Source organism: Dromiciops gliroides, chromosome 5, assembly GCF_019393635.1.
Source record: "Dromiciops gliroides isolate mDroGli1 chromosome 5, mDroGli1.pri, whole genome shotgun sequence".
NCBI classification, from domain to species: Eukaryota; Metazoa; Chordata; class Mammalia; order Microbiotheria; family Microbiotheriidae; genus Dromiciops; species Dromiciops gliroides.
This window is the reverse complement of record NC_057865.1, coordinates 9436-34559: the sequence shown is the minus strand read 5'-3', so window position 1 is coordinate 34559 and position 25124 is coordinate 9436. Positions and strand designations below refer to the sequence as shown.

At 38.9% G+C, this 25124-nt stretch overlaps 1 protein-coding gene and 1 pseudogene across 1 annotated transcript in view; one reads left to right on the top strand and one right to left on the bottom strand.

Annotated features, from left to right (window-relative positions):
* The window catches only part of LOC122730036 (zinc finger protein OZF-like), a 30301-nt gene extending 6201 nt beyond the window's left edge, over positions 1–24100 (top strand). Inside the window, exons 3-5 of the mRNA XM_043969233.1 lie at positions 14670–14796; positions 16296–16391; positions 20463–24100. Of these exons, the coding sequence (XP_043825168.1) occupies positions 14670–14796; positions 16296–16391; positions 20463–21535 (1296 nt within the window). The 3' untranslated portion in view covers positions 21536–24100. The remainder of the gene's footprint in view (positions 1–14669; positions 14797–16295; positions 16392–20462) is intronic.
* LOC122730037 lies at positions 7611–8120 on the bottom strand (annotated as a pseudogene).
* Positions 24101–25124: the final 1024 nt, after the last annotated feature.

The following is a 25124-nucleotide window of genomic DNA, read 5'->3' as shown; positions in this document are numbered from 1 at the left end:
AGATCTGATAGGTACACTATTCCTTTCTCTCCTAATTTACCTATGGTATCACCTCTTATGTCTAAACCATGTATCCATTTTGACCTTATTTTAGTATAAGGTGTAAGATGTTGGTCTATGCCTAATTTCTGCCATACTATCTTCCAGTTTTCCCAGCAGTTTTTGTCAAATACTGAGTTCCTATTCCAGAAGCTGGAGTCTTTGGGTTTATCAAACACTACATTACTAGTGTCATTTACTACTGCATTTCCTGAGCCTAGCCTATTCCATTGATCTACCACTCTATTTTTTAGCCAGTACCAGATAGTTTTGATGACTGCCGCTTTATAGTAAAGCTCCAGGTTTGGTACCACTAACCCACCTTCCTGTGAATTTTTTTTTCATTATTTCCCTGGATATTCTTGATTTTTTGTTTTTCCAGATGAATTTTGTTATTATTTTTTCTAGCTGTATAAAATAATTTTTAGGTAGTCTGATTGGTATGGCACTGAATAAGTAAATTAATTTAGGCAGTATTGTCATTTTTACTATATTAGCTCTGCCTATCCATGGGCAATTGATATCTTTCCAATTATTTAGATCTGATTTGATTTGTGTGAAGAGTGTTTGGTAGTTGTGTTCATAGAGTTCCTGGGTTTGTCTTGGCAAGTAGACTCCCAAGTATTTTATGTTATCTACCGTTACTTTAAATGGAATTTCTCTTTCTATCTCTTGCTGCTGGACTTTGTTGGTCATGTATAGAAATGCTGATGATTTATGTGGATTTATTTTATATCCTGCTACTTTGCTAAAGTTGTTAATTGTTTCAAGTAATTTTTGACTTGATTCTCGAGGATTCCTTAAGTATACCATTATATCATCTGCAAAGAGTGATAGTTTTGTTTCCTCCTTGGCTATTCTAATTCCTTTAATTCCCTTCTCTTCTCTGATTGCTAAAGCTAACATTTCTAGAACAATATTAAATAATAGGGGTGATAATGGACATCCCTGTTTCACCCCGATCTTATTGGGAAGGCCTCTAATTTATCTCCATTGCATATAATACTTGCTGATGGCTTTAGGTAGATACTGTTTATTATTCTAAGGAAAGCTCCCCCTATTCCTAAACTCTCTAGTGTTTTTATTAGGAATGGGTGCTGTACTTTGTCAAAAGTTTTCTCTGCATCTATTGAGATAATCATATGATTTTGGTTGGTTTTCTTATTGATGTGGTTGATTATGTTAATAGTTTTCCTAATGTTGAACCAGCCCTGCATTCCTGGTATAAATCCCACCTGGTCATAGTGTATTATCCTGGTGATCACTTGCTGTAATCTCCTTGCTAATATCTTATTTAAGATTTTAGCATCAATATTCATTAGGGAGATTGGTCTATAATTTTCTTTCTCTGTTTTTGCTTTGCCTGGTTTTGGTATCACCACCATATTTGTGTCATAAAACGAATTTGGTAGAACTCCTTCTTCACCTATTTTTCCAAATAATTTGTATAATATTGGAATTAATTGTTCTTTAAATGTTTGGTAAAATTCACCCGTAAACCCATCTGGCCCTGGGGATTTTTTCTTAGGGAGTTCATTAATAGCTTGTTCAATTTCTTTTTCTTTTTCTTTTTTTTTTTTTTAGTGAGGCAATTGGGGTTAAGTGACTTGCCCAGGGTCACACAGCTAGTTAAGTGTCTGAGGCCGGATTTGAACTCAGGTACTCCTGACTCCAGGGCCGGTGCTCTATCCACTGTGCCATCTAGCTGCCCCTCAATTTCTTTTTCTAATATGAGTTTATTTAAGGATTTTATTTCCTCTTCAGTTAACCTGGGCAGTTTGTATTTTTGTAAATATTCATCCATTTCATTTAGATTGGCAAATTTATTGGCATACAGTTGGGCAAAATATTTCCTAATTATTGCTTTAATTTCCACTTCATTGGTGGTAACATCACCCTTTTCATTTTTGATACTGGTAATTTGATTTTCTTCTTTCTTTTTTTTAATCAAATTAACCAATATTTTATCTATTTTATTGGTTTTTTCATAAAACCAGCTCTTAGTTTTATTGATTAATTCTATAGTTTTTTTGCTTTCAATCTTATTAATTTCTCCTTTAATTTTCAGGATCTCTAATTTAGTGTCTAATTGGGGATTTCTAATTTGTTCTTTTTCTAGCTTTTTAAGTTGCATGCCCAATTCATTAATCTCCTCTTTCTCTTTCTTATTTAGAGCTTTCTTATTTAGAGCATTTAGAGCTATAAGTTTTCCCCTAAGCACTGCTTTGGCTGCATCCCATAGATTTTGGTATGTTGTCTCATTATTGTCATTCTCTTGGATAAAGTTATTGATTGTTTCTATGATTTCTTGTTTGGCCCATTCATTCTTTAGAATGAAATTATTTAGTTTCCAATTGATTTTCATTCTACTTTTCCCTGGCTCTTTCTTACATGTAATTTTTATTGCATCATGATCTGAGAAGGATGCATTTACTATTTCTGCCTTTCTACATTTGACTATGATGTTTTTGTGCCCTAATACATGGTCAATTTTTGAAAATGTGCCATGTACTGCTGAGAAAAAGGTATATTCCTTTCTATCCCCATTCAATTTTCTCCAGACATCTATCATGTCTAACTTTTCTCACCTCTTTCACTTCTTTCTTATTTATTTTTTGACTAGATTTATCTAATTCTGAGAGGGGGAGATTCAGATCCCCCACTAGTATAGTATTACTGTCTAATTCCTCTTGTAACTCATTTAACTTCTCCTCTAAGAACTTGGATGCTATACCACTTGGCGCATACATATTTAATATTGATATTACTTCATTGTCTATAGTACCTTTAAGTAAGATGTAATTTCCTTCCTTATCTCTTTTAATGAGATCTATTTTTGCCTGCACTTTGTCTGAGATAAGGATTGCTACCCCTGCCTTTTTTACTTTAGCTGAGGCATAATATATTCTGCTCCAGCCTTTTACCTTTACTCTGTGTGTATCTCTCTGCTTCAAATGTGTTTCTTGTAAACAGCATATTGTAGGGTTCTGGTTTTTAATCCACTCTGCAATTCACTTCTGTTTTATAGCAGAGTTCATACCATTCACATTCACAGTTATTATTACTGACTGTCTATTCCCCTCCATTCTATTTACCCCCTTTGTACTTTTCCCCGCTTCTTTCACCCTATTCCTCCTCACCAACGTTTTACTTCTTACCCATGCCTCCCCCGATCTGCCCTCCCTTTTTATCACCCCCCTCTCTTTTCTTTACCCTTTTCTCCCTTGCTTTTGTCCTCCCTTCTATCAGTCCCCCCCCTTTCCCTTCCCCTTTTGTTTCCCTAAAGAATGAGTTAAGTTTCTTTATCCCAATGAACGTATATGTTATTCCCTCTTTGAGTCAAATCTAATGAGAATAGGGTTGAAAAAATGTTCCCCCCTCCTTTCTTTCCCTCTATTGTAATAGGTTTTTTTTCCACCTCTTCATATGATATAATTCATCCCATTCCACCTCCCCTTTCCTCTCCTCCCCATAGGCTCCCTTTTTAACCCCTTAATTCTTTTGTATCATCACATCAAAGACAATTTATATTTATACCCTCTACATAAAGTCCTTCTCTCTGCCCAAATACATTTACAGTTCTTAGGAGTTATGAGTATTATCTTCCTGTGTAGGGATATAAACAGTTTAACCTAATAGGGTAACTTTTTTTTTCCCCCCTCTGTTTACCTTTTTAAGCTTCTCTTGAGTCTTGTATATTGAGATCAAATTTTCTATTCAGTTCTGGTCTTTTCACCAGGAAAGATTGAAAGTCCCCAATGTCATTAAATGTCCATCTTTTCCCCTGAAAGAAAATGCACATTTTTGCTGGGTAATAGATTCTCGGCTGCAATCCAAGCTCCTCTGCCTTCCGGAATATCATATTCCAAGCCTTGCGGTCCTTTAATGTTGAAGCTGCCAGGTCCTGAGCAATCCTGACTGTGGCTCCATGATATTTAAATTGCATCTTTCTGGCTGCTTGGAGTATTTTCTCCTTCACCTGATAATTCTGGAATTTGGCTACAATATTCCTTGGAGTTTTCCTTTTGGGGTCTCTTTCAGGAGGTGATCGGTGGATTCTTTCAATGATGATTTTATCCTCTGATTCTATGATATCAGGGCAGTTCTCCTTAATAATTTCCTGGAATATGGTGTCTAGATTCTTTTTCTGGTCATGGCTTTCAGGCAGTCCAATGATTCTCAAATTGTCTCTCCTCGATCTGTTTTCCAGATCAGTTGTCTTTCCAATGAGGTATTTCACATTTTCTTCTATTTTTTTCATTTTTTTTATTCTGCTTGACTGATTCCTGGTGTCTCATGGATTCCTTATCTTCCAACTGTCCCACTTTAATTTTTAAGGCATTGTTTTCTTCAGTGAGATTATGCACCTTTTTTTCCATTTGGCTAAGTGAATTTTTTAAGGTATTGTTTTCTTCAGTGAGATTATGCAGCTTTTTTTCCATTTGGCCAAATGAATTTTTTAAGGCTTTGTTTTCTTCAGCTTCCTTTTCCAAGCTGCTGATTCTTTTTTCATAGTTTTCTTGTTTTGCTTTCATTTTTCTCCCCATTTTTTCTTCTACCTCTTGCAATTGATTTTTAAAATCCTTTTTGAGCTCTTCCAGGAAGGCTTTTTGTTCTTGAGACCAATTCACCTTCCCTTGCGAGGCTTCAGATGTAGACAATTTGAGGCTATTGTCCTCATCTGAGTTTGTGTTGGCTTCTTCCCTATTGATACAGAAGCTCTCAATGGAGAGGGCTCTTTTTTGCTTCTTACTCATTATTGCAGCTTATTTATTTATTCTTTAAATTGAGGTCTGCTCTGGGGGCACCAGGGTCCCTGTTTTGGGCTTCTTGTGCCGGGGTATAGGTGCTGTGTGGCCGGGATTTTACTCTGAGGCCTTTATAGTGTGTGGAGATCCCCCGCTCTGCACTTCCTGTCTGATTGTGCTCGGCCAGCCAGGCGCCAGACCCCTGCCTGACCCGTTCGTCTCCCTCCCGGCCGGTGCAGGTAGGTTTTTCCACTGTCCTTCTTGGCCACCAGATTTTTGAACCAGGTTCTGGGAGCCTCAGTTGTCCGGCTGTGACCCGCAGCTCCTGCTGACTTGCCCCGACCCCCTCGGCGCTGGGTTGCTGCCCTGTGCTGGGCCTCCCTTTTGCCCGAGTCAGACCGACCTTTTCCTGAAGTCTTCTAAATTATCTCTGGTTGGAGGACTGTGTCTCTCTGTCTCTTTGCAGGTTCTGTAGTTTCAGAATCCGTCTAGAGGCTTGATTTAATGTTCGTTTTGAGGGAACAGAAGGAGAGCTCAGGCAGCTTGCTGCTTTCTCTCTGCCATCTTGGCTCCGCCCCCTTGCTGGTGGTTTCAGATACATACTGCTTATCATTTTTAGGAAAGCTCCATTTTTTTCCTGTGCTTTCTAGTGTTTTTAGTAGGAAAGGGTACTTTATTTTGTCAAAAGCTTTTCCTGCACCTATCGATATAATCATATTATTTTGGTTAATTTTGTTATTGATGTGGTCAATTGCATTGATTTTGTAATATTGAACCAGCCCTGCATTCCTGGTATAAATCCCACCTCATCATAGTCCTTGTGATAAATTGCTGTAATCTCTTTGTTAATATTTTATTTAAGACTTTTACATCTATATTCGTTAGGGAAATTGGTCTATAATTTTCTTTGTTTTGGCTCTTTGTGGTTTATGTATCAGCACCATATTTATGTCATAAAAGGAATTTGGTATAACTCTGCCTATTTTTCCAAATAGTTTATATAGTAATGTAATTAATAGTTTTTTAAATGTTTGGTAGAATTCCCTTGTAAATCCATCTGGCCCTGGAGTTTTTGCTTAGGGAGTTCATTGATGGCGTGTTTAATTTCCTTTTTCTAAAATGGGGTTATTCAGGTATTGTATTTCCTCTTCTGTTAATCTGGGCAAGTTGAATTTTTGTAAATTCATCCATTTCATTTAGATTGTCAGATTTATTGGAATACAGTGGGACAAAATAGCTCCTAATTATTGCTTTAATTTCTTCTTTATTAGTGGTGAATTCACCCTTTTCATTTTTTATACTGGTGATTTGGTTTTCTTCTTTTTATTTTTTAATCAAATCAACTGAACGCTTATCTTTTTTATTGTTTTTTCCATAAAATCATCTCTTAGTCTTATTTATTAATTCATTAGTTTTCTTACTATCTTTCTTATTACTATTTCCTTTGATTTTCAGAATTTCCAATTTGGTATTAAATTAGGGATATTCAATTTTTTCTTTTTCTAGTTTTTGAGATGCATGCCCAATTCATAGATCTCCTCCTTCTCTATTCATGTGAGCATTTAGAGATATAAAATTTCCTCTAAAAACTGCTTTGGCTATATCCCATAAGTTTTGGTCTGTTGTTTCATTACTGTCATTCTCTTTGTTGAAATTACTGATTGCTTCTATGATTTGTTGTTTGACCCATTCATTCTTTAGGATGATTATTTAGTTTCCAATTAATTTCTAGCCTATCTTTCCACAGCCCTTTATTATATGTAATTTTTATTGCATCATGATCTGAAAATGATGCATTTACTATTTCTGCCTTTCTACATTTGACTGTGAGGTTTTTATGCCTAATAAATGGTCAGTTTTTGTGTATGTACCATGTACCTCTGAGAAAAAGGTATAATCCTTTTTATCCCCATTCAGTTTTCTCCAGAGGTTTGCATATCTATCTTTTCTAAAATTCTATTCACCTCCTTAACTTCTTTCTTGTTTATTTTGTGGTTAGATTTATCTAGCTCTGAGAAGGGAAGGTTGAGGTCCTATACTCACTAATACAGTTTTGCTGTCTATTTGTTCCTGTAACTCACTTAACTTCTAAGAATTTGGATGCCAATATATTTGGTGCATATATGTTTCAGTGTTGATATTACTTTTAGCAAGTTGTAATTTTCTTCCTTATCTCTTTTAATTAGATCTACTTTTGCTTTTGCTTTGTCTGAGATAAGGATTGCTACACCTGCTTTTTTTTTAAACTTCAGCTCAAGCATGATATATTCTGTTCTAGACTTTTACTTTTACTTTGTTTATCTCTCTGCTTCAAATATGTTTCTTGTAAACAACATGTTGTAGGATTCTTTTTTTTAATCCACTCTGCTATCTGCTTCTGTTTTATGGGAGAATTCATCCCATTAAGATTCACAGTTGTGATAATAAACTGTATTTCCCTCCATTCTATTTTTCTCTCTCGTGTCCCCCTGTGCCTCCTCACCAGTGTTTTGCCTCTGACCACTACCTCCTTCAATTTTCCCTTCTATCAGCCCCCCTCCCTTTTCCCTCCTACTTCTGTCCTCCCTTCTATCAGTGTCCCCCTTTTGCTTTCCCCCTTCCTCTTCTATTTCCCTGTAGGATGAGATAAATCTATATACCCAAATGAGTATGTATGTTATTCCCTCTTTGAGGGAAATCCAGTGAGAGTAAGCTTCAAACAATGCTCACCCCCCTTCTTTCCTTCTACTGTAATATGTCTTTTGGGCCTCTTCAAGTGATATAATTTACCCCAATCTGCCTCTCCTTCCTGGTTCTCCCAGTACAATCCTTTTTTTTAAAAAAATAGTTGACTCTTTTTATTAACACATATACATTTACTTGTCTTCTGGCTTGTTGAAGCAGTAGGTAAGACAACACTTGCCACAATAATGACTGTCAAAATGGCTGGAAATAGACTCCAGCACCACATTCATCAGAAGGGCACTCCCGTCAAAGGCTGCTGATCTTGCCATTCTCATCAGCCTTATAGTACTTCAGAACAGCAAGTTTAACCTTCTTTCTCTTATGCTCATTCTTTTTGGGAGTGGTGTAAGACTTCTTTCTCTTCTTGGCACTACCTCTGTGTCTCAGAACAAGATGAAGCATAGACTCTTTCTGAATCTTGTAGTCAGACAAAGTCCATCCATCTTCCAGTTGCTTGCCCGCAAAAATCAACTTTTGCTGATTAGGGGGAATACCTTCCTTATCTTGTATCTTCGCATTGACATTTTCAGTAGTATCAGATGGTTTGACCTCAAGGGTGAAGGTCTTCCCCATCAGGGTCTTCACAAAAATCTGCATCATGCCACTGGGTCCACCCATTGATGGAGGATCCAAAAGAGAGTACAATCCTTTTAAAAAAAAAATTTATATCATCACATCAAAGTCGACTTATAGAAAAAGTCACTGGATGGGTGCAAGGGCAGAGCCAAGATGGCAAAGGAAAGGCAGTAACCTCTTGAAGCCCCCCAACATGATCACACCAAAAGCCTGCAAATAATGCCATAAGACAATTCCTGGAGCAGCAGACCCCACAAAAGGATGGGGTAAGATCATTTTCCAGTCAAAGATGGCTGAGAAGGTTAGCAGGAAAGGTCTGCTGTACCGGGATGGGAGTGGAGCCCAGCCCCATGGCTAGGCCAACACAGATCCAGCCCTAGGCCTCACCAGAGAAAGAGACATCTAGAGCCTCTGAATAGGCTACAGTTGCAGCTGCTTCTGAAAGTCAGCTCACAGTCTGGTGAGAGGGTTGAGCTGTTGGCTGGGAGGAGATTGCAGGGATCTCTGCTGGCAGAACTCTTATTGTTTTGCCCATGCTCGGAACCAGGAAGCAGTCTTGAGTGGTGGGCCCAGGTGGGGGAGGGGTGCAGGTGGGCCTAAAGCTAGCAACCATAGTGAAACATAATTCTGTTTCCTGGTTAAAGAGCAAGCAAGCCTGGGGCTATTTACAGACCAGAGCACAGGCCAGGGGAGTGGAAAACCAGCCTCTCCTTAAATTGTACTACCTGGGACCCCCTGAAGCTTGGGATATTGCATCCTGGAGGCAGTGTCCTACTTTAAGGAGGAGTTAAAAGTCAAGAAATAGGCTAGAAAAAAATGAACAGACAGAAAAAAATGCGGGCCATTGAAAGTTTCTTTGGTGACAATAAAGATCAAAATACACCCTCAGAATATGATAACAAAGTCAAAGGTCCTACATCCAAAGCTTCCAAGAAAAATATGAATTGGTCTCAAGCCATAGAAGCACTAAAAAAGGACTTTGAAGATAAAGTAAGAGAAGTAGAGGAAAAAATGGAAAAAGAAATGAGAGTGATGCAGGAAGGTCATCAAAAAAAAGTCAACAGCTTGAAAAGCCAAATGGAAAAGCTCTGAAGAAAATCATTGCTTAAGAATTAGGATTGAGTAAATGGAAGCTAATGACTTTATGAGAAATCAAGAAACAATAAAGCAAATCCAAATGAATGACAAAATAGAGGTAATGTGAAATATCTCCTTGGAAAAACAACTGACTTGGAAAATAGATCCAGAAGATATAATTTGAAAATCATGGGACTACCTGAAAACCATGATCAAAAAAAGAGCTTAGACAGCATCTTCCAAGAGATTGTCAGGGAAAATTGCCCTGATCTTCTAGAAGCAGTAGGTAAAATAGAAATGGAAAGAATCTACCGATGACCTCTTGAAAGAGATTCCAAAATGAAAACTTCCAGGAATTTATAGCCAAATTCCAGAGCTTCCAGGTCAAGGAAAAAATATTGCAAGCAGCCAGAAAGAAACAATTCAAGTACTATGGAGACATAGTCAGGATAACACAAGATCTAGCAGCTTCTACATTAAAGGGTTGGAAGGCATGGAGTATGATATTCCAGAGGGCAAAGGAACTGGGATTACAATCAAGAATCAAGTACCCAGCAAAGCTGAGTATAATATTTCAGGGGAAAAATGGGACTTCAATGATAAAGAGGAATTTTGGGCATTTGTGATGAAAAGAACTGAACTGAATAGAAAATTTGACTTTCAAAGATCTGCTGGGAATGACTTAGTTATTTGCAACAATGCAGTGGTCCAAGACAACTCTGAAGGACTTATGAAAAATGCAATCCACCTACAGAGAAAGAACTGATGATACCTAAATACAGATGGAAGTATAATTAAAAATATATATATATTCCTTTTCCTAAAGTTTTTTTTTGTCTGATATGTTTTGCATGACTGCACATGTATAACTTATATTGAATGGCTTGAGTTCTTAAAGAAGGAGTAGGGAGGGAGGAAGAGAATTTGGAACACAAAGTTTTAAAAATTAATGTTACAGTTTGTTTTTACATGTAAGGTGGGGGAAAATTCTAAATAAATAAATAAATTCAAAAATCTAAATCAACTTGTATCCACACCCTCTGTCTATGTATACTCCTATCTGTCCTATTAGATATATAGCTTTCAAGAGTTATAAATATTATCTTCCCATGTAGGGATGTTTAACCTTATGAAATAGCATGGGTAATTTTTTTTTTCCTGTTTACTTTTTCCTGCTTCTCTTGAGTCTTGTATTTGAAGCTCATATTTTCTGTTTGGTTCTGGTCTTTTCTTCAGGAAAGTTTGAAAGTCCCCTATTTCATTGAATGTCCATCTTTTCCCCTGAAAGATTATTGTGCTCAATATTGCTGGGTAGTTGATTCTTAGTTGCAATCCCAGTTCCTTTGCCTTCCAGAATATCATATCCTAAGCCCTCTGATCCTTTAATGTTGAAGTTGCTAGGGCCTGTGTAATCCTGACTGCAGCTCCATGATATTTACATTTTTTCTTTCTGGTAGGTTGCAGTATTTTCTCCTTTACCTGCTAATTCTGGACTTTGACTACAATATTCCTTGGAGTTTTCATTTTGGGATCTCTTTCAGGAGGTGATTGGTGGATTCTTTTAATGATATTTTATCCTCTGGTTCTAGGATATCAAAGTAGTTTTCCTTCATGATTTTCTGAAATATGCTGTTCAGGCTATTTTTTAAATCATGGCTTTCAGGTATTCCAATAATTCTTAAATTATCTCCTGGGGATCTATTTTCCAGGTCAGTTGTTTATCCAATGAGGTATTTTACATTTTTTTTCTTTTTTCATTCTTTTAATTCTGTGTAACTGATTCCTGATATCTCATAGAGTCATTAGTTTCTATCTACCTAATTCTAATTTTTAAGGAATTGTTTTCTTTTCATACCTCTTTTCCCATTTGTATTTTTCCCAACTGTATTTTTTAAGAAATTGTTTTTGGGGCAGCTAGGTGGAGCAATGGATAAAGCACTGGCCCTGGATTCAGGAGTACCTGAGTTCAAATCCAGCCTCAGACACTTGACACTTACTAGCTGTTTGACTCTGGGCAAGTCACTTAACCCTCATTGCCCAGCTCCCCCCAAAAAATTGTTTTCTAGGGCAGCTAGGTGGCACAGTGCATAAAACATCTCAGGAGGACCTGAGTTCAAGTCTGGCCTCAGACACTTGATACTTACTAGCTGTGTGACCTTGGGCAAGTCACTTAACTCTCATTGCCCCACCAAAAAAAAGAAAGAAAGAAAAAAAAGATTGTTTTCTTCAGTCACTTTTTGTTTCTCCTTTTCTAAGCTGTTGACTCTTTTTTCATAATTCTTTTGCATAACTCTCATTTCTTTCATTTCTTTCCTGTTTTTTCTTTTACCTCTCTTATTTGGTTTTTGTTTTTTCTTAACTCATGTCCTCCTGAATCCAGGGCCGGTGCTCTATCCACTGCGCCACGTAGCTGCCCCTTTATTTGATTTTAAAAATACTTTTTGAGCTCTTCCAAGAAGGCTTTTTGGTCTTCAGACCAATTCATCTTCCCCTTTGAGGCTTTACATGTAGGCTTTTTCACATTGTTGTCCTCTTTCAAGTTTATGTTTCGGTCTTCCCTGTTGCCAAAGTAGCTTTCAATGATGAGTGTTCTTTTATTTTTCTTACTCATATTTTAGCCTATTTCGCAACTTTTGTTTTGTTTTGCTTTTGTTTGTTTTTTTGGCAAGGCAGTGAGGATTAAGTGATTTGTCCATTGTCACATAGCTAGTACATCCCAACTGTCTGAGGCTGAATCTGAACTCAGGTTCTCCTGACTCCAGGGCCAGTGCTTTATTTACTGCGTCGCCTAGCTTCCCCTTTCTCACTCTCTCTCTCTCTTTATATTTAGCAACTTTTAAAGTTGAACTCTTTTCCTGGGGCACAGGAAGTACTGTCCCAAGCTTCTTGTGGTGGGGGCCAGGGGCCTGATCACTGGCATCACTGGATTTCTGCACTGGGGCCTCAGGGACTTGCAGCTTTCTCACTGAACAGGTATGACCTGGTTTAGTCATGCCTATTGTGTATGAGATATTCTGGCTGTCAGTTTACCTTCTGTGTTGGGACTGGAGGCCTCACAAATGGCCTGCTATGCCACTAGCCCTCTGAGCCAGGACTGAGTGGCCTCAGATGTTGATCTGTGCTGTGGCTAAGAGTCTCCTGCTGCCTTTCTCAGATACCCTCTGTGCTGTGTGGTACTCCCCTTTTACCCAAGTGAGACAGACCTTTCCTGAAGTCCTTCTAAGTTATCTTAAGCTGGAAGATTGTTTTAGTCCATCTTTTTGTAGGATCTGTAGTTCTAGAATCTGTTTAGAGGCTTGATTTAATGTTATCTCTGCGGGAAACTGGGGAGAGCTCAGGCAACTTTCTGGCTTCTCTTTGCCATCTTGGCTCTCCCCCTGCCCCTTTCCCAACTCTTGTCTTTTGGTGCTGGTACTGCTTGTGTCCTTCTGCCTCAGGTCACACAAGCCTTTCTGAATCCCTCTGAATCCCTCTCTTTTACCTGTTCTTGGGTTAAGTCAATAAGCATTTTAGAAAGGTCCTAGCTATACAAGCCCCAAATTTCTAGTACAGAGAGCTCTGGGACCATCTCCCTGCTCTTGTGTTTTTGAGACCTACCCAGGCACAGAGATTGAATGATGGAAGGCATCTCTACTGCTCAAAAGAGGCCACAGGGATTCTCATCCCTGCCTCTGTTGTTCCTAGGCACCAGGACTAGCTTAACCTCATGCTACAATGCTATACAAATTTGGATTCCTGGTGGTATAATTTGTTCTACTCTGTGCAGAGTGCCATGCACTATAGATAGAGACCATAAGAATAACAAGGAGAGGGTCAGCTAGGTGGTGCAGTGGATAGAGCACTGGCCCTGGAGTCAGGAGTACCTGAGTTCAAATTCGGCCTCAGACACTTAAGACTTACTAGCTGTGTGACCCTGGGCAAGTCACTTAACCCCAATTGCCTCACTTTAAAAAAAAAAAAAAAGAATAACAAGGAGAAGAGGAAGGATTGAGAGTACAGTTAGTGTGTCAAGGTGCTTCAGACAGTTTCTTGGCAATGTTGATGTTGTTATATAGACTAGAGCAGGTCCTGGGTTGACCTGAGCAGGGTATAATGGATAGAACTGACCGCCTCAAGCCAATACACAGTTTAGATGTTAAGCAAAAATCAGGCATTCCATTTAACAAGTAAAAGGAGGTTTATGTAAGTCTAGCATAAAAAGGACATTCAGTGAGGATACTGGAGTTCTTTAGCTTAAGTAAAGAAGGTTCCCCTCACTTCCATGTAGGTGCTCATCTGGTTAGCTGAGCAAGGTGTGGCAATGTCCCATTCTGGGAAATCTGTGCAATATGAAGGACCCTGATTTCCCATGGGTAGATTTTTATGCCTTTAGGTTGCCAGGCAGCATCCCTAATTTGCCCAGAGGCCCTCAGAATACTGTTTGAAGAGAAGCACATTTAGTTCTAGGTGTGTGTTTAGATCATTTATTTCTCAAAGAAACTGGCAAAATTTTCCTGATGAATTAGCTCAAACAAAACCCAAATTAATTAAATATTGCTTTTATTTAAAAAAGCTGTGTCCATCATGCCACCTAGCTGCCCCAGTTGGGGATTTTCTCGGCAAGATACTAGAGTAGTTTTCTATTTGCTTCTTCAGCTCATTTAATAGATGAGAAAACTGAGGCAAATAGGGTTAAGTGACTCATCTAGGGTCACACGGCTAATAAGTTTCTGAGGTCACAATTGAACTCATAAAGATGAATGTTTTTGATTCCAAGCCCAGTGCTCTATCGACTATGTCACCTAGCTGGCCCTTCTCTGTCACAGTTACTCTTATTACTAAATAATTAATTTTATAATTAAGAAATATATGCTATAGACAAATGGAAACAACCATAAAGAAAAGGCATAAACTGTTTTGCTTAGAGCATATCACATCCAGATTGACCTTAAGTCCCCTTCACTTGGCTGGAAACCATCTCATACCACTCAGAGCAGTCCAGATTCTGATGAATATCTTTAGAATCTTGTTCTTGCTTTTAACCAGATAAGACTTCCTGATTCAGTCATTCGAGAAGATCTTTTCTTTCTTTGTTCTCTTTTAAGTGATCAGATTAAATATTTTTCTCCCAGAATGCAGTGTACCTGCTAGTTTCTCACAAACTTTTCTTTAGAGTCTATCACTTTTATCAGTTCTTGATAAGGAAGAAATTTCACATCACCCTCTCTTTCTCCTGCACAGGTCTACCTTCCTCACAAATAGTACACAAATGTTCTCCTTGATTCCAAGGGAGACACATTTTATAGTAAAATGTTTCTCAGCATTATTCCAACTCGTGATATAAAATGCCTTAAAGTTCCATCAGGAACCGACTGGTTACAAGGGTTGATTCTGATACTCACAAAGGATATGACCTTTGGGCAAATCCCTTCTCTGTGCTTCAGTTTCTTCCTGTACATTGATGAGTATTGGACTGTTTAATTCTGAAGTGTCTTTCAGCTCTTTGTCCTATGACTTTTGATTTAGGAGTTGGTGACATTCAAGGATGTGTGTGTGAACTTCACCCAGGAGGAGTGGGGCCTCTTGGACCATCCTCAGAAGGAGTTGTACAAGGAGGTCATGATGGAGAATGCCTGGAACCTGTTCTCCCTGGGTAAGGACACTTCCCCTGGTAACTGAGTCTGCAATCTAAGGGAATATCTTCATTCCTTCCTGTGCAGGGTTTGGAGTATTTATCAATTACTAGAAAGGAAAAAGTGCTGATCTCCTCTATCCTAGGCACAGGATCCTCCTACTGTCTGGTTCTCCTATAGAGAGTCTTTGCATTGTGTTATAGGAACCTGAGGGTTTCCTTTGTTGCTATCGAAGCCATCTTTTACCAATCCTAGGTAGCTTCAGGTCAAAAATCTAATCCGTCTGGAAGCATTTCAGACATGGAACTAATCTCAGAGGTTACTTAATTTATTCTCTACCTGGACATAAATTTTGTTTGCCAAATCTCTGAAAATTGCTCAGGCAGCTTTTCCTTGAAACCCCTTCCTTTTGGAATGGGTCTAGTTTTTGGAATATTCTTCTCTTTAACAAGCATACATTGGTCACTCACAGTTCTTAGTTGTGGCCAGTGTAGCAGGTTTGTCCTTCATCTTGCTTCTTACTAACCTAACATTCCAGCAGAGATGGTAGGAAAGAAAGGGAAGGGAAGAAGCATTTCTATGTACCTGCTACCTGCCAGTTGTTTTGCCAGGTGCTTTCTTTCCAATATTAAGTTATTTCACCCTCACAATAATCTTCCAAGTTAGGTAATATTATTATCCCCATTTGACAGTTGAGGAAATTGAACCAAACAGGTTAAGTGACTTCCCAAGGGGTACACAGCTAGGAACTGTCTGAGGCCAGCTTTAAAGTCCAGCATTCCTGTCTCCAGTCCCAGGGCTCTCTCCACTGTTGCTCTATCAGCTGCCTCTAATTTCTAGAGAATGGGAACTCTGCAGTGAGTCCATCCTTCTATGAAGAAGGTATATATATATATTTTCCAGTGTATATATACTTCAGTATATATACTCTAAGACCATGATCTTCCCCCAGCCTCTTCCCAAAGCTCCCTAAAATAGATGCTATTGAAACAATCCTTCAAGCATCCTGGGAAGCATCCTGTGGTCCTTGCTTGCATGCCCCTGTCATTGGCAGGAAGAAGAGACTGGAGGAGAAATAGAATTTGGACCAGCTAGGGTTTCTGGAGTTTAGCAGCAGGAGACTCTCACCTGGAGAGGCAAACACTCCCTGAATGAACAGCACACAAGATTTACATAGGTTTCAGGGAGTGAGGAACAGAGTAGCAGAACAGGGCAAAGGCTGACTCATCAAGGTCCCTGTAGCTGCGGCTCAAGGCTGATCTGGCACCGTATTAACTTTTACCTGGTTTGGGGGTTAGGAGTTTCTGCCAGAATGGACCATGAGAGAATGGGGGCAGAGGGTTTGGCTGATTCTAAGAACAGGTTGTACAACAGGATAACGTGGCACATCCTGTTTTGTCTGAATATATTGAAGTGATTCTCAAAATGGAGCAGCTGTGTATCCACCCCCACTTTCCTAAAGAGAAGTAAATCCCAAGCTTCTCTCCATGCTCATCCCCAGCTGCTTTTCCCTGCCCAGGGCTTCCTGTTCCCAGAGAAGATGTGATCTCTTCTTGTGAGCAAAGGGAAGCACCATGGATGCTGGAGCAAGAAGGCCTGAGGCGCTGCTGTTCAGGTGAGTGAGGTGACAGCAGGTGTAGGAGACTCGTGATGACAAGAAGCTTCAATGTGTTGTGGTGAAGCAAGGGCTAGATGTGGGGGCAGGAAGACCTGCCTTGGAATTCTTTGTCAGACATTTTTAGCAGGGGCTTCCTGGACCAGCCCCTTGACCAACTCAGCCTCAGTTTTCCCATCTGTAAAGTAAAAGTGTTGGAATCCATGGCCTTTCAACTCCCTTCCAGGGATCAATCTATGATCCTATAAGAAGTCACTGTTTGTAATTTGGGGGCATGAAACTCCTGAAAACTTAAAAAAGGCTAAGGCTATTCATTGTGAGCTCTCTTATACCTTCAAGTCACCAAACACCGAAGGGCCTGCTACATGCCTGGCCCTAAGCACTGGGGGCATAAAGAGATGCAAGGGCTGTCCCCATCTCCCATGGAACTCACAGTCTGGTGGGGCAAACAACACACCAACAGCTATGTAGAAGACCCCTATGGACAGATAAATTGGAGCTGGTCAACAGAGGGAAGGCCCTAAAGTGAAGGAGGCCTGGGAAAGGCTGAGTGTGGAAGGGGGGCTCCAGCTAGGGCTTCAGGGGAGCCAGGGTGAGCATTCTAGGCAACAGGGAGAGGGAGGAAAACCCATGGTGTCAGGACGTAGAGTGTGTCCTGTTCACAGAACAGATAGGAGGCCCTCACCACCGGAGTATATATAGCATATATGGGTGAAATAGGGTGAAAGAAGCCTGGAAGAGGAGCAGAGGGGTAGGTGATGAAGTGCTTCAGCAGCCCCAGAGAGGGGTTTGTATTTGATCCTTTTGCTGGGGAGCCAGTAGAGGTTGTTGAGTAGGTGGTGACATGGTCAGGTGAGAGTTTTAGGAAGATGAATTTGACAAGGGGGTATGGAAGAATGACTGGACTAGGGGGAGATGAGGCAGCCAGACCAACCAGCAAGACCAGAGATATCAAGCTCTGAAAACCATGATTGCTAGGTATATACAATTGAAGGACCCCCACAAATTGCCACTCATTGCAATGCTGAAAAATTTTCTGGTTTTACCCTATCTTCCACTGTTTGTCTCCCTGGCAGTTTCTCAAAGGAATTGGTTGGCCACATAGATGAGTCATTCAGATATAGTCTCAATAAGAGAGTTGCTGGTTTGCCAGCAGTAGAAAACAAACTAACCCTGGAGAAATTCTGTCCTTACAAAGGTGGCTCTAAAGACAACCATTGTTACAAACCACAAAGTAATATGTGCAATTGACCTCCAGGTCTATTTATCATTTAATATACTACTTTTCATGAACCAATAGGAAAAAAATCTTTCATATAGTAACCAGCAATTCAGTTTATTGACTGGTTAGGAAGCTAAAAACAAAAAATGCATTTCCATTCCTCAGCAAGAGAGCTTGTCCAATTGTCTTGTTTTCTACCCCATGTATGCGTGAACCTTTTCACAGTATTCTATTTAAAAGTCAAAGCATAGCTGGTGGTCCATTGGATAGTGTCAGAATCAGGGTGCCACCCCCTGCTGAGAAAGACATTGTTGAAAACCAGGGTAGCGCCACCCCGAGAAGAAAACATGTAACTAGCATCTGGAAGCTGCCTGATATCCAGAAGTTACATCTAGTAACCACCTGTAAGTCATGTCAATCAATTCCACCAGCCAATAAGCTTGGAGCTGTGCTTGGGGACTGCCCCTCTTGTGGTCCTGTAGGGAGCTTCCGCTCTAGGAGAACAGGGGATCCTTCTTTCGGTTGGAAGTCCCAGTGGAGTTGCCAGGGTAGCTAGGCTTTTTTTTGAACTCCACATGTTCTTCCTCTCTCTTTTGCTAACTTCTAACATACTTTATTAAATTCTTAATGCCCAAAGATTGGTGCTATGGGTCTAATTTAAGGCAACCACACATTAGATTTTTAGTCATCACAGTTAGATTTTTAAAATAACAATAGAATTCTGGGCCGCAAGTCAGGAAGACTACTGAGGTGTATTGACAGCCAGCCAGTGAGGGTCTGTGTACGTCTGAGACAATTTGCAAATGAATAACCAACCAACCTTTCTGGAAGTTTGGAAACAATTTGATGTCAAGTTGAGAAACTGCAAGAATATATTGCACTTGGTCTGAAGCAGGCAGAGTATGATGTATAATTATTGCATGGTCATCAAAAGTATTCTATGCTTGATCATGATAGTTTGGAATTATTGCAGAAAGAATCCTTTTATGGTTGAAATGTGAATGTTTGTTGTCCCAGATGAAAAATATCGTTATAACAAAATTGAGTCATTATTTACTGCTTGAGGTTCCATTTACAAATTTTTGGTGCAAACCCCTTGGACCACTGTAGAACTTTGTGAACTACTAAAAATGATGCGGTGCAAGAGGACTAAAAGTGAAGCATCCTATATACTTTCTTATAAACTGATGATGGATTCAAATTCATATATGAAACATTTTCAGACATGGGAAACACCAGACATTTTATAAAAGATGTGTTCATTCAACTCTGAGGTATCATCTCACACCTATCAGAATAGTAAGTATAATGAAAAAGGAAAATATTGGATGTTGGAAGAGATGTGGGAAAACTGGAATGCTAATCCACTGTTGGTGGGGTTGTAAAAAGATCTAATCACTTTAGAGAGCAATTTGGAACTATGCCCAAAGGGATATAGAACTGTGCATACCCTTTAATCCAGAAATACAGCTGCTAGGTTTATATCCCAAAGACCCCCTAAAAGAGAATACTTATTTGTATAAAAATATTTATAGCAGCTCTTTTTGAGGAGGTTAAGAATTGGAAAGTGAGGGAATGCCCATCAATTGGAGAATGGGTAAACAAGTTGTGATATATGATGGTGATGGAATAAGAAATGACTAGCAGGATGATTTTAGAAAGGGCAGGAAAGACTTGTATGAACTGATGTCTGGTGAAGAGAGCAGAACCAAGAGAACATTGTGCACAGAGACAGCAATATTGTTTGATGAAGAACTGTGAATGACAACTGTTCTCAGCAATACAATGATTCAAGACAATCTCAAAGGACTAATGATGAAGCATAACATCCACCTCCAGAGAAAGAACTGATATTGAATGAACAGAGACTGAAGCAAGCTATTTTTCACTTTCATTTTTTTCTTTTCTTCAAGTTTTCTTATACAAAATGACTAATATGATAATGTTTTACATAATTGCACATGTATAATCCGTATTTGATTGCTTACAGTCTTGGTGAGGGGGGAAGGGGAGGGAAGGAAAGAGGGATAAAATTTGGAACTCAAAACTTTAGGTAAAAATGTTTATTATTTTTAAAAAATGAGATAAATTATTTAAAATCTATAAGTAGGGGACAGCTAGGTGGCGCAGTGGATAAGACACTGGCCTTGGATTCAGGAGTACCTGAGTTCAAATCCGGCTTCAGACACTTAACACTTACTAGCTGTGTGACTCTGGGCAAGTCACTTAACCCCCATTGCCCTGAAAAAAAAAATCTATAAGTAATAGCTATCCCCAAAAAAGTAATGAACCAGAATCTCTCATACCTCAGGTAAATAAAGGAAAACAACAGTGCTGGCATTCATTATGTAATTTCAGGTACAGCAGAAAAAATAAAATTGAAATTGATCACCAGGGAAATTACATTATGCTTACAGATAAGTTAGATTATGAATAGGAATGTTTACTTTGTGTGAACCAAATGGCATATTTATGAAGATTGAAAGTGCAGACAGTGAAAGTGAACAGGCAAGTTTTAAAGTGGAGACAAATTATCTAGTACTATGGACAGAGCATGCTCGTTCACAAAGTTTGAATTCTAGTCTCAACTGCTCGTATTTGAGTCAAGACACTGAACCATTCTGAACTTATGGCCTGAGTTGTGAAAGAAAAAATACTATGAAGTAAATAAAAGCCTTCACATGTGCTATGATATTTTCAAATGATTGATTCTACCCATTTAAGTATGAAGACTTACCATTGCCTGGGGGAAACAGAATTTAAATCAGTTTATATTGTGCTAGTAAAGGAAAGGGGATATAATTTTATATGTGTGTATATGTGATTTTATGTATATTTTTTTCCTTTAGGAGAGCTCAGACTTGAAATAAAAGAGACTCCTGCAGGGATAAGCCTTTCTGTGGAAGAAACTCACCAGCAAAGATGCATGAACAATGAGCCCTCTGACTTTGCTTGGAGAGAAATCTGTGCTGAACATCAGAGAATCCACAGTGGGGAGAATCCTTTTGAATGCAATCAGTGTGGAAAGATTTTTAGATACAGATCCTATCTCGCTGACCATCAGAGAATCCACACTGGGGAAAAACCTTATGAATGTAATCAGTGTGGAAAGACTTTCTCATGGAGGTCCTATCTTGCTGACCATCAGAGAATCCACACTGGGGAAAAACCTTATGAATGTAATCAGTGTGGAAAGACTTTCTCATGGAGGTCCTGTCTTACTGACCATCAGAGAATCCACACTGGAGAGAAACCTTATGAATGTAATCAGTGTGGAAAAACTTTCACATGTAGGTCTTATCTTGTTAACCATCAAAGAATCCACACTGGAGAGAAACCTTATGAATGTAATCAGTGTGGAAAGACATTCAGAACCAAGTACCCTCTTGCTGCACACCAGAGAATCCACACTGGAGAGAAACCTTATGAATGTAATCACTGTGAAAAGACTTTCACACATAGGTCCTGTCTTGTTGACCATCAGAGAATCCACACTGGAGAGAAACCTTTTGAATGTAATCAATGTGGAAAGACATTCAGAAAAAAATACACTCTCGCTGTACATCAGAATATCCACACTGGAGAGAAACCTTTTCAATGTAATCAGTGTAGAAAGACTTTCATGGGGAGGTTTCAACTTGATGAACATCAGAAAATTCATACTGGAGAGCAACCTTTTGAATGTAATCAATGTGAAAAGACATTCAGAACTAGATATGCTCTTGCTGTACATAAGAAAATCCACACTGGAGAGAAACCTTATGAATGTAATCAGTGTGGAAAGACTTTCATATGGAAGTCCTATCTTGTTACACATCAGAAAAACCACACTGGGGAGAAACCTTATGAATGTAATCACTGTGGTAAAGCCTTCAATTTAAAGTCAGCCCTCGTTTCTCATCAGAGAATTCATAGGGGATAGGAATCTTATAAGTGACATGAATGAGGAAGGGCCTTGAAATGGAGTAAAGAGCTTCTTACACAGCAGAAAGTGTACTCTGGGTACAAGCCATCTATGGACTTGGTGTGAGAAGGCCTTCAGCCAGAGATCATCTCTTATCTTCTCATCAGATGATTCATACTGGAAAGAAACCTTATGAATGAGTTCATTGGAGTCATGCTTTTTTTTTTTTATCTGGAACATTGAGGTTGCTGGCGAAGGTTACATTTTTTGTCTGTAACAGAATGGTGAAATAAAGGCAAATAATGCATACCAACCTTACAGTTGGCAAAACATAAAAAAGGAGGCAACAGGGTCTTGAGCTGCAGGATTATGTGAAAGAACCCATCTGGATGTTCTCAGAAATAGAATGTTTTCAGAATGAGGAAAAGGATTTGTCAACTGGGGAACAATGTTTGGTGAAGGGAAGACATCAGCATTATTTGACCAAGAGTATAAAAATTGGGGTTATTTAGAGGAATTTTGTGGTCTCCCACAGGCCACCTACATGTGTGTATCAACCTACATTCAGGCAATATGCATATGAAAATCAAGAAACCTCATTAACCTGAGCTGGTTTCTACCTCCTGATTTTTGTGCCTCATCAATCATGGTGCTGATGAAGGGATTCCCATGAAGGCCTTGAGGTAGAGCAGAACCATCGTGGAAAAAAAAAAAGCAGCCACTAGTAGGCAGGTAGGAGGCCCTGTGATTTCTATCTAAATGGCCTCCCATGTTTACTTCTCCTCCAGCCTCGAAGGGGGAATCTAAAAAATAAAATTTCATATAAGGTACATCTTGGCTGATTGTCACAGTCAAAGAGACCTTCAGGGACTCCTAGAGGAGGTGATTTTGTGTCTTGGTAAATCCAAAGTGACCTTTTTGTTTGGCCTGATCAGTCAAAAGAAAAAAGACTACAGAAAATAAAAACTTTTCTATGGAACTTTGAAAATCTTTAAAAGGTTGTGTCCCTCTTGTATTGCATATCAACAGTTTCATATTACAAACCCAGGGCAAAAGGAAGAGGGGAAGGGAGAATTTGTAACTCAAAATAAAAAAAAAATGATAAAATTGTTTTCACATGTAATTGGAAAATAAAATATTAAAATTATCACAGAAAAAGTACAGCGCTCAATATGCCAGCAAACTTGGAAAACTCAAAAGTGGCCACTAGATTGGAAAAGATCAGTTGGTGTCTCAATCCTAAAGAAGGGCAACATAAAGGAATGTTCAGATCACCCAACAATTGCACTCATTTCACATGCTACCAAAATTATTCTTAAGATTTTACAAGCTAGGTTTCAGTAATATGTGAACCAAGAATTACCAGAAGAATTCTTAAGCTGGTTTTTGCAGAGGTAGAGGAACTGGAGACCAAATTGCGAACAATTACTAGATTGTGGAGAAAGCAAGAGAGTTCCAGAAAAACATCTACTGCTTCATTGGCTGCACTAAAGGCCTTTGAATGTGTGCATTTCAACAAAATATGGTAAGACCTCCTAGAAATGGGAGTTACAGATCATCTTACTGCCTCCTGTGGAGCCGTATGCAGGTCAAGGAACAACAGAACCAAACATGGAACAACTGATTGATTTCTGTTTTCAGATTGTAAAAGGAATATGACGAAACTGTGTATTGTCACAATATTTATTTATTTAACTTATATGCAGAGTATATCATGTGAAATGCCAGGTTGGATGAATCAAAAACTAGAATTAAGGTTGCTGGGAGAAATAACAATCTCAGATATGGAGACAACACCACTTTGATGGCAGAAGTGAAGAGGAATTAAGGAGCCTCTTGATGATGATGAAACGGAGAATATAAAAGTTGACTTGAAGATCAACATTAAAAAAAACACACAACCCTAAGATTTTGGCAACTTCCCATCACTTCCTGACAAGTAGAGGCAGAAGAAATGGAAGCAGTGTCAGACTTTATATTTGTAGGCTCGAAGATCACTGCAGATGGTGACTGCAGCCATAACATTAAAAGACACTTGGTCCTTTGAAAGAAAGCTATGGCAAACCTGGACAGCAGACTAAAAAGCAGAGACATCACCTCACTGAAAAAGATTTGTATAGTCAAAGCTATATATCTTTTTTCCAGTAGCAATGTATGGCTCTGTAAGTTGGAATATAAGGAAAGCTAAGCCCTGTAGAAGCAATGCTTTTGAATGGTGGTGCTAGAGAAGAATTTTGGACCATTGGACTGCAAAGAGATCAAGTCAGTTAATATTTACATTAATTCATTGGAAGGACAAATACTAAAGTTGAAGCTGACATACATAAAGACCTTGATGTTGGGAAAGATTGAAGGCAAAAGGAGAAAGACACAGTGGAGTATGGGATGGAGAGTGTCATGGAAGCAATGAGCATGAGTTCAGACAGACTTGGACAGGGAGTGCAGGAGAGAAGGTGTTGTGCTGCATGGGGTCACAAAGAGTCAGATGCGTCTGAATGACAACAACAAAAAATAATTTTATCCTTCTCTAGAAATTATTTTTCAATTCCAACAGAAGAAATATTAGAATAAAAATGGTACTATGAGGGGCAGCTAGGTGGCACAGTGGATAAAGCACCAGCCCTGGATTCAGGACTACCTGAGTTCAAATCCGACCTCAGACACTTAACACTGACTAGCTGTGTGACCCTGGGCAAGTCACTTAACCCCAATTGCCTTACCAAAAAAACCCCAAAAAACAAAATGATACTATGTTTAACATAAGGAAAACTTAACATGATTGATTACATCAATAATAAAATATTTAAAAATCATAATTGTGTCAATGGATTCAGAACAGGGTTTTGATAAAGTTTACTCTTATTAAAAATACTTGAAAGTAAAATTATAGAACAATTTCCCTAACGAATATCCATGCAAAAATCTTAAATAAAATATTAGCAAGGAGATTACATCAATTCATCACCAGGATAATACACTATGACCAGGTGGGATTTATACCAGGAATGCTGGACTGGTTCAACATTAGGAGAACTATCAACATAATCAACCACATCAATAACAAAACTAACCCAAATCTTATGATTATCTTAATAGATGCAGAGAAAGCTTTTGACAAAATACAGCACTCATTCCTATTAAAAATACTAGAGAACATAGGAATGAGGAGGTTTTCTTAAAATAATAAAAGTATTTACGTAAAACCCTCAGCAAACATTATATGTAATGGGTGTGATGTTTAAAATCTAAATTGTGGTCGCCTTAAATCAGAAGCTTCAGCACCGGTCTTTGGGCATTAAACATTTATTAAACCATATAGGTATTCACATGGAGTTCAGAAAGATAAGAAAAGCCTACCTCTCCTAGAGTTCCAGCCTGGTCCAGTTCTTCCTCAAGTCCACCATGAACCTGCTTCAATCACAAACTCTAGCAAACTGATTGTGGAAGCTTTTTCTAGGTCTGGAACAGAGGCAATCCTTACACACTGCTTCAAGCTGATTAGTTGGTGTCATCCAAATCCATTGGTTCACTGGATTAAGTGCTAGCCAGGTGTGATTACAATCTAGTTAACTTGAAGTAGGCTAATCAGCAGTCAATCACTCTTACT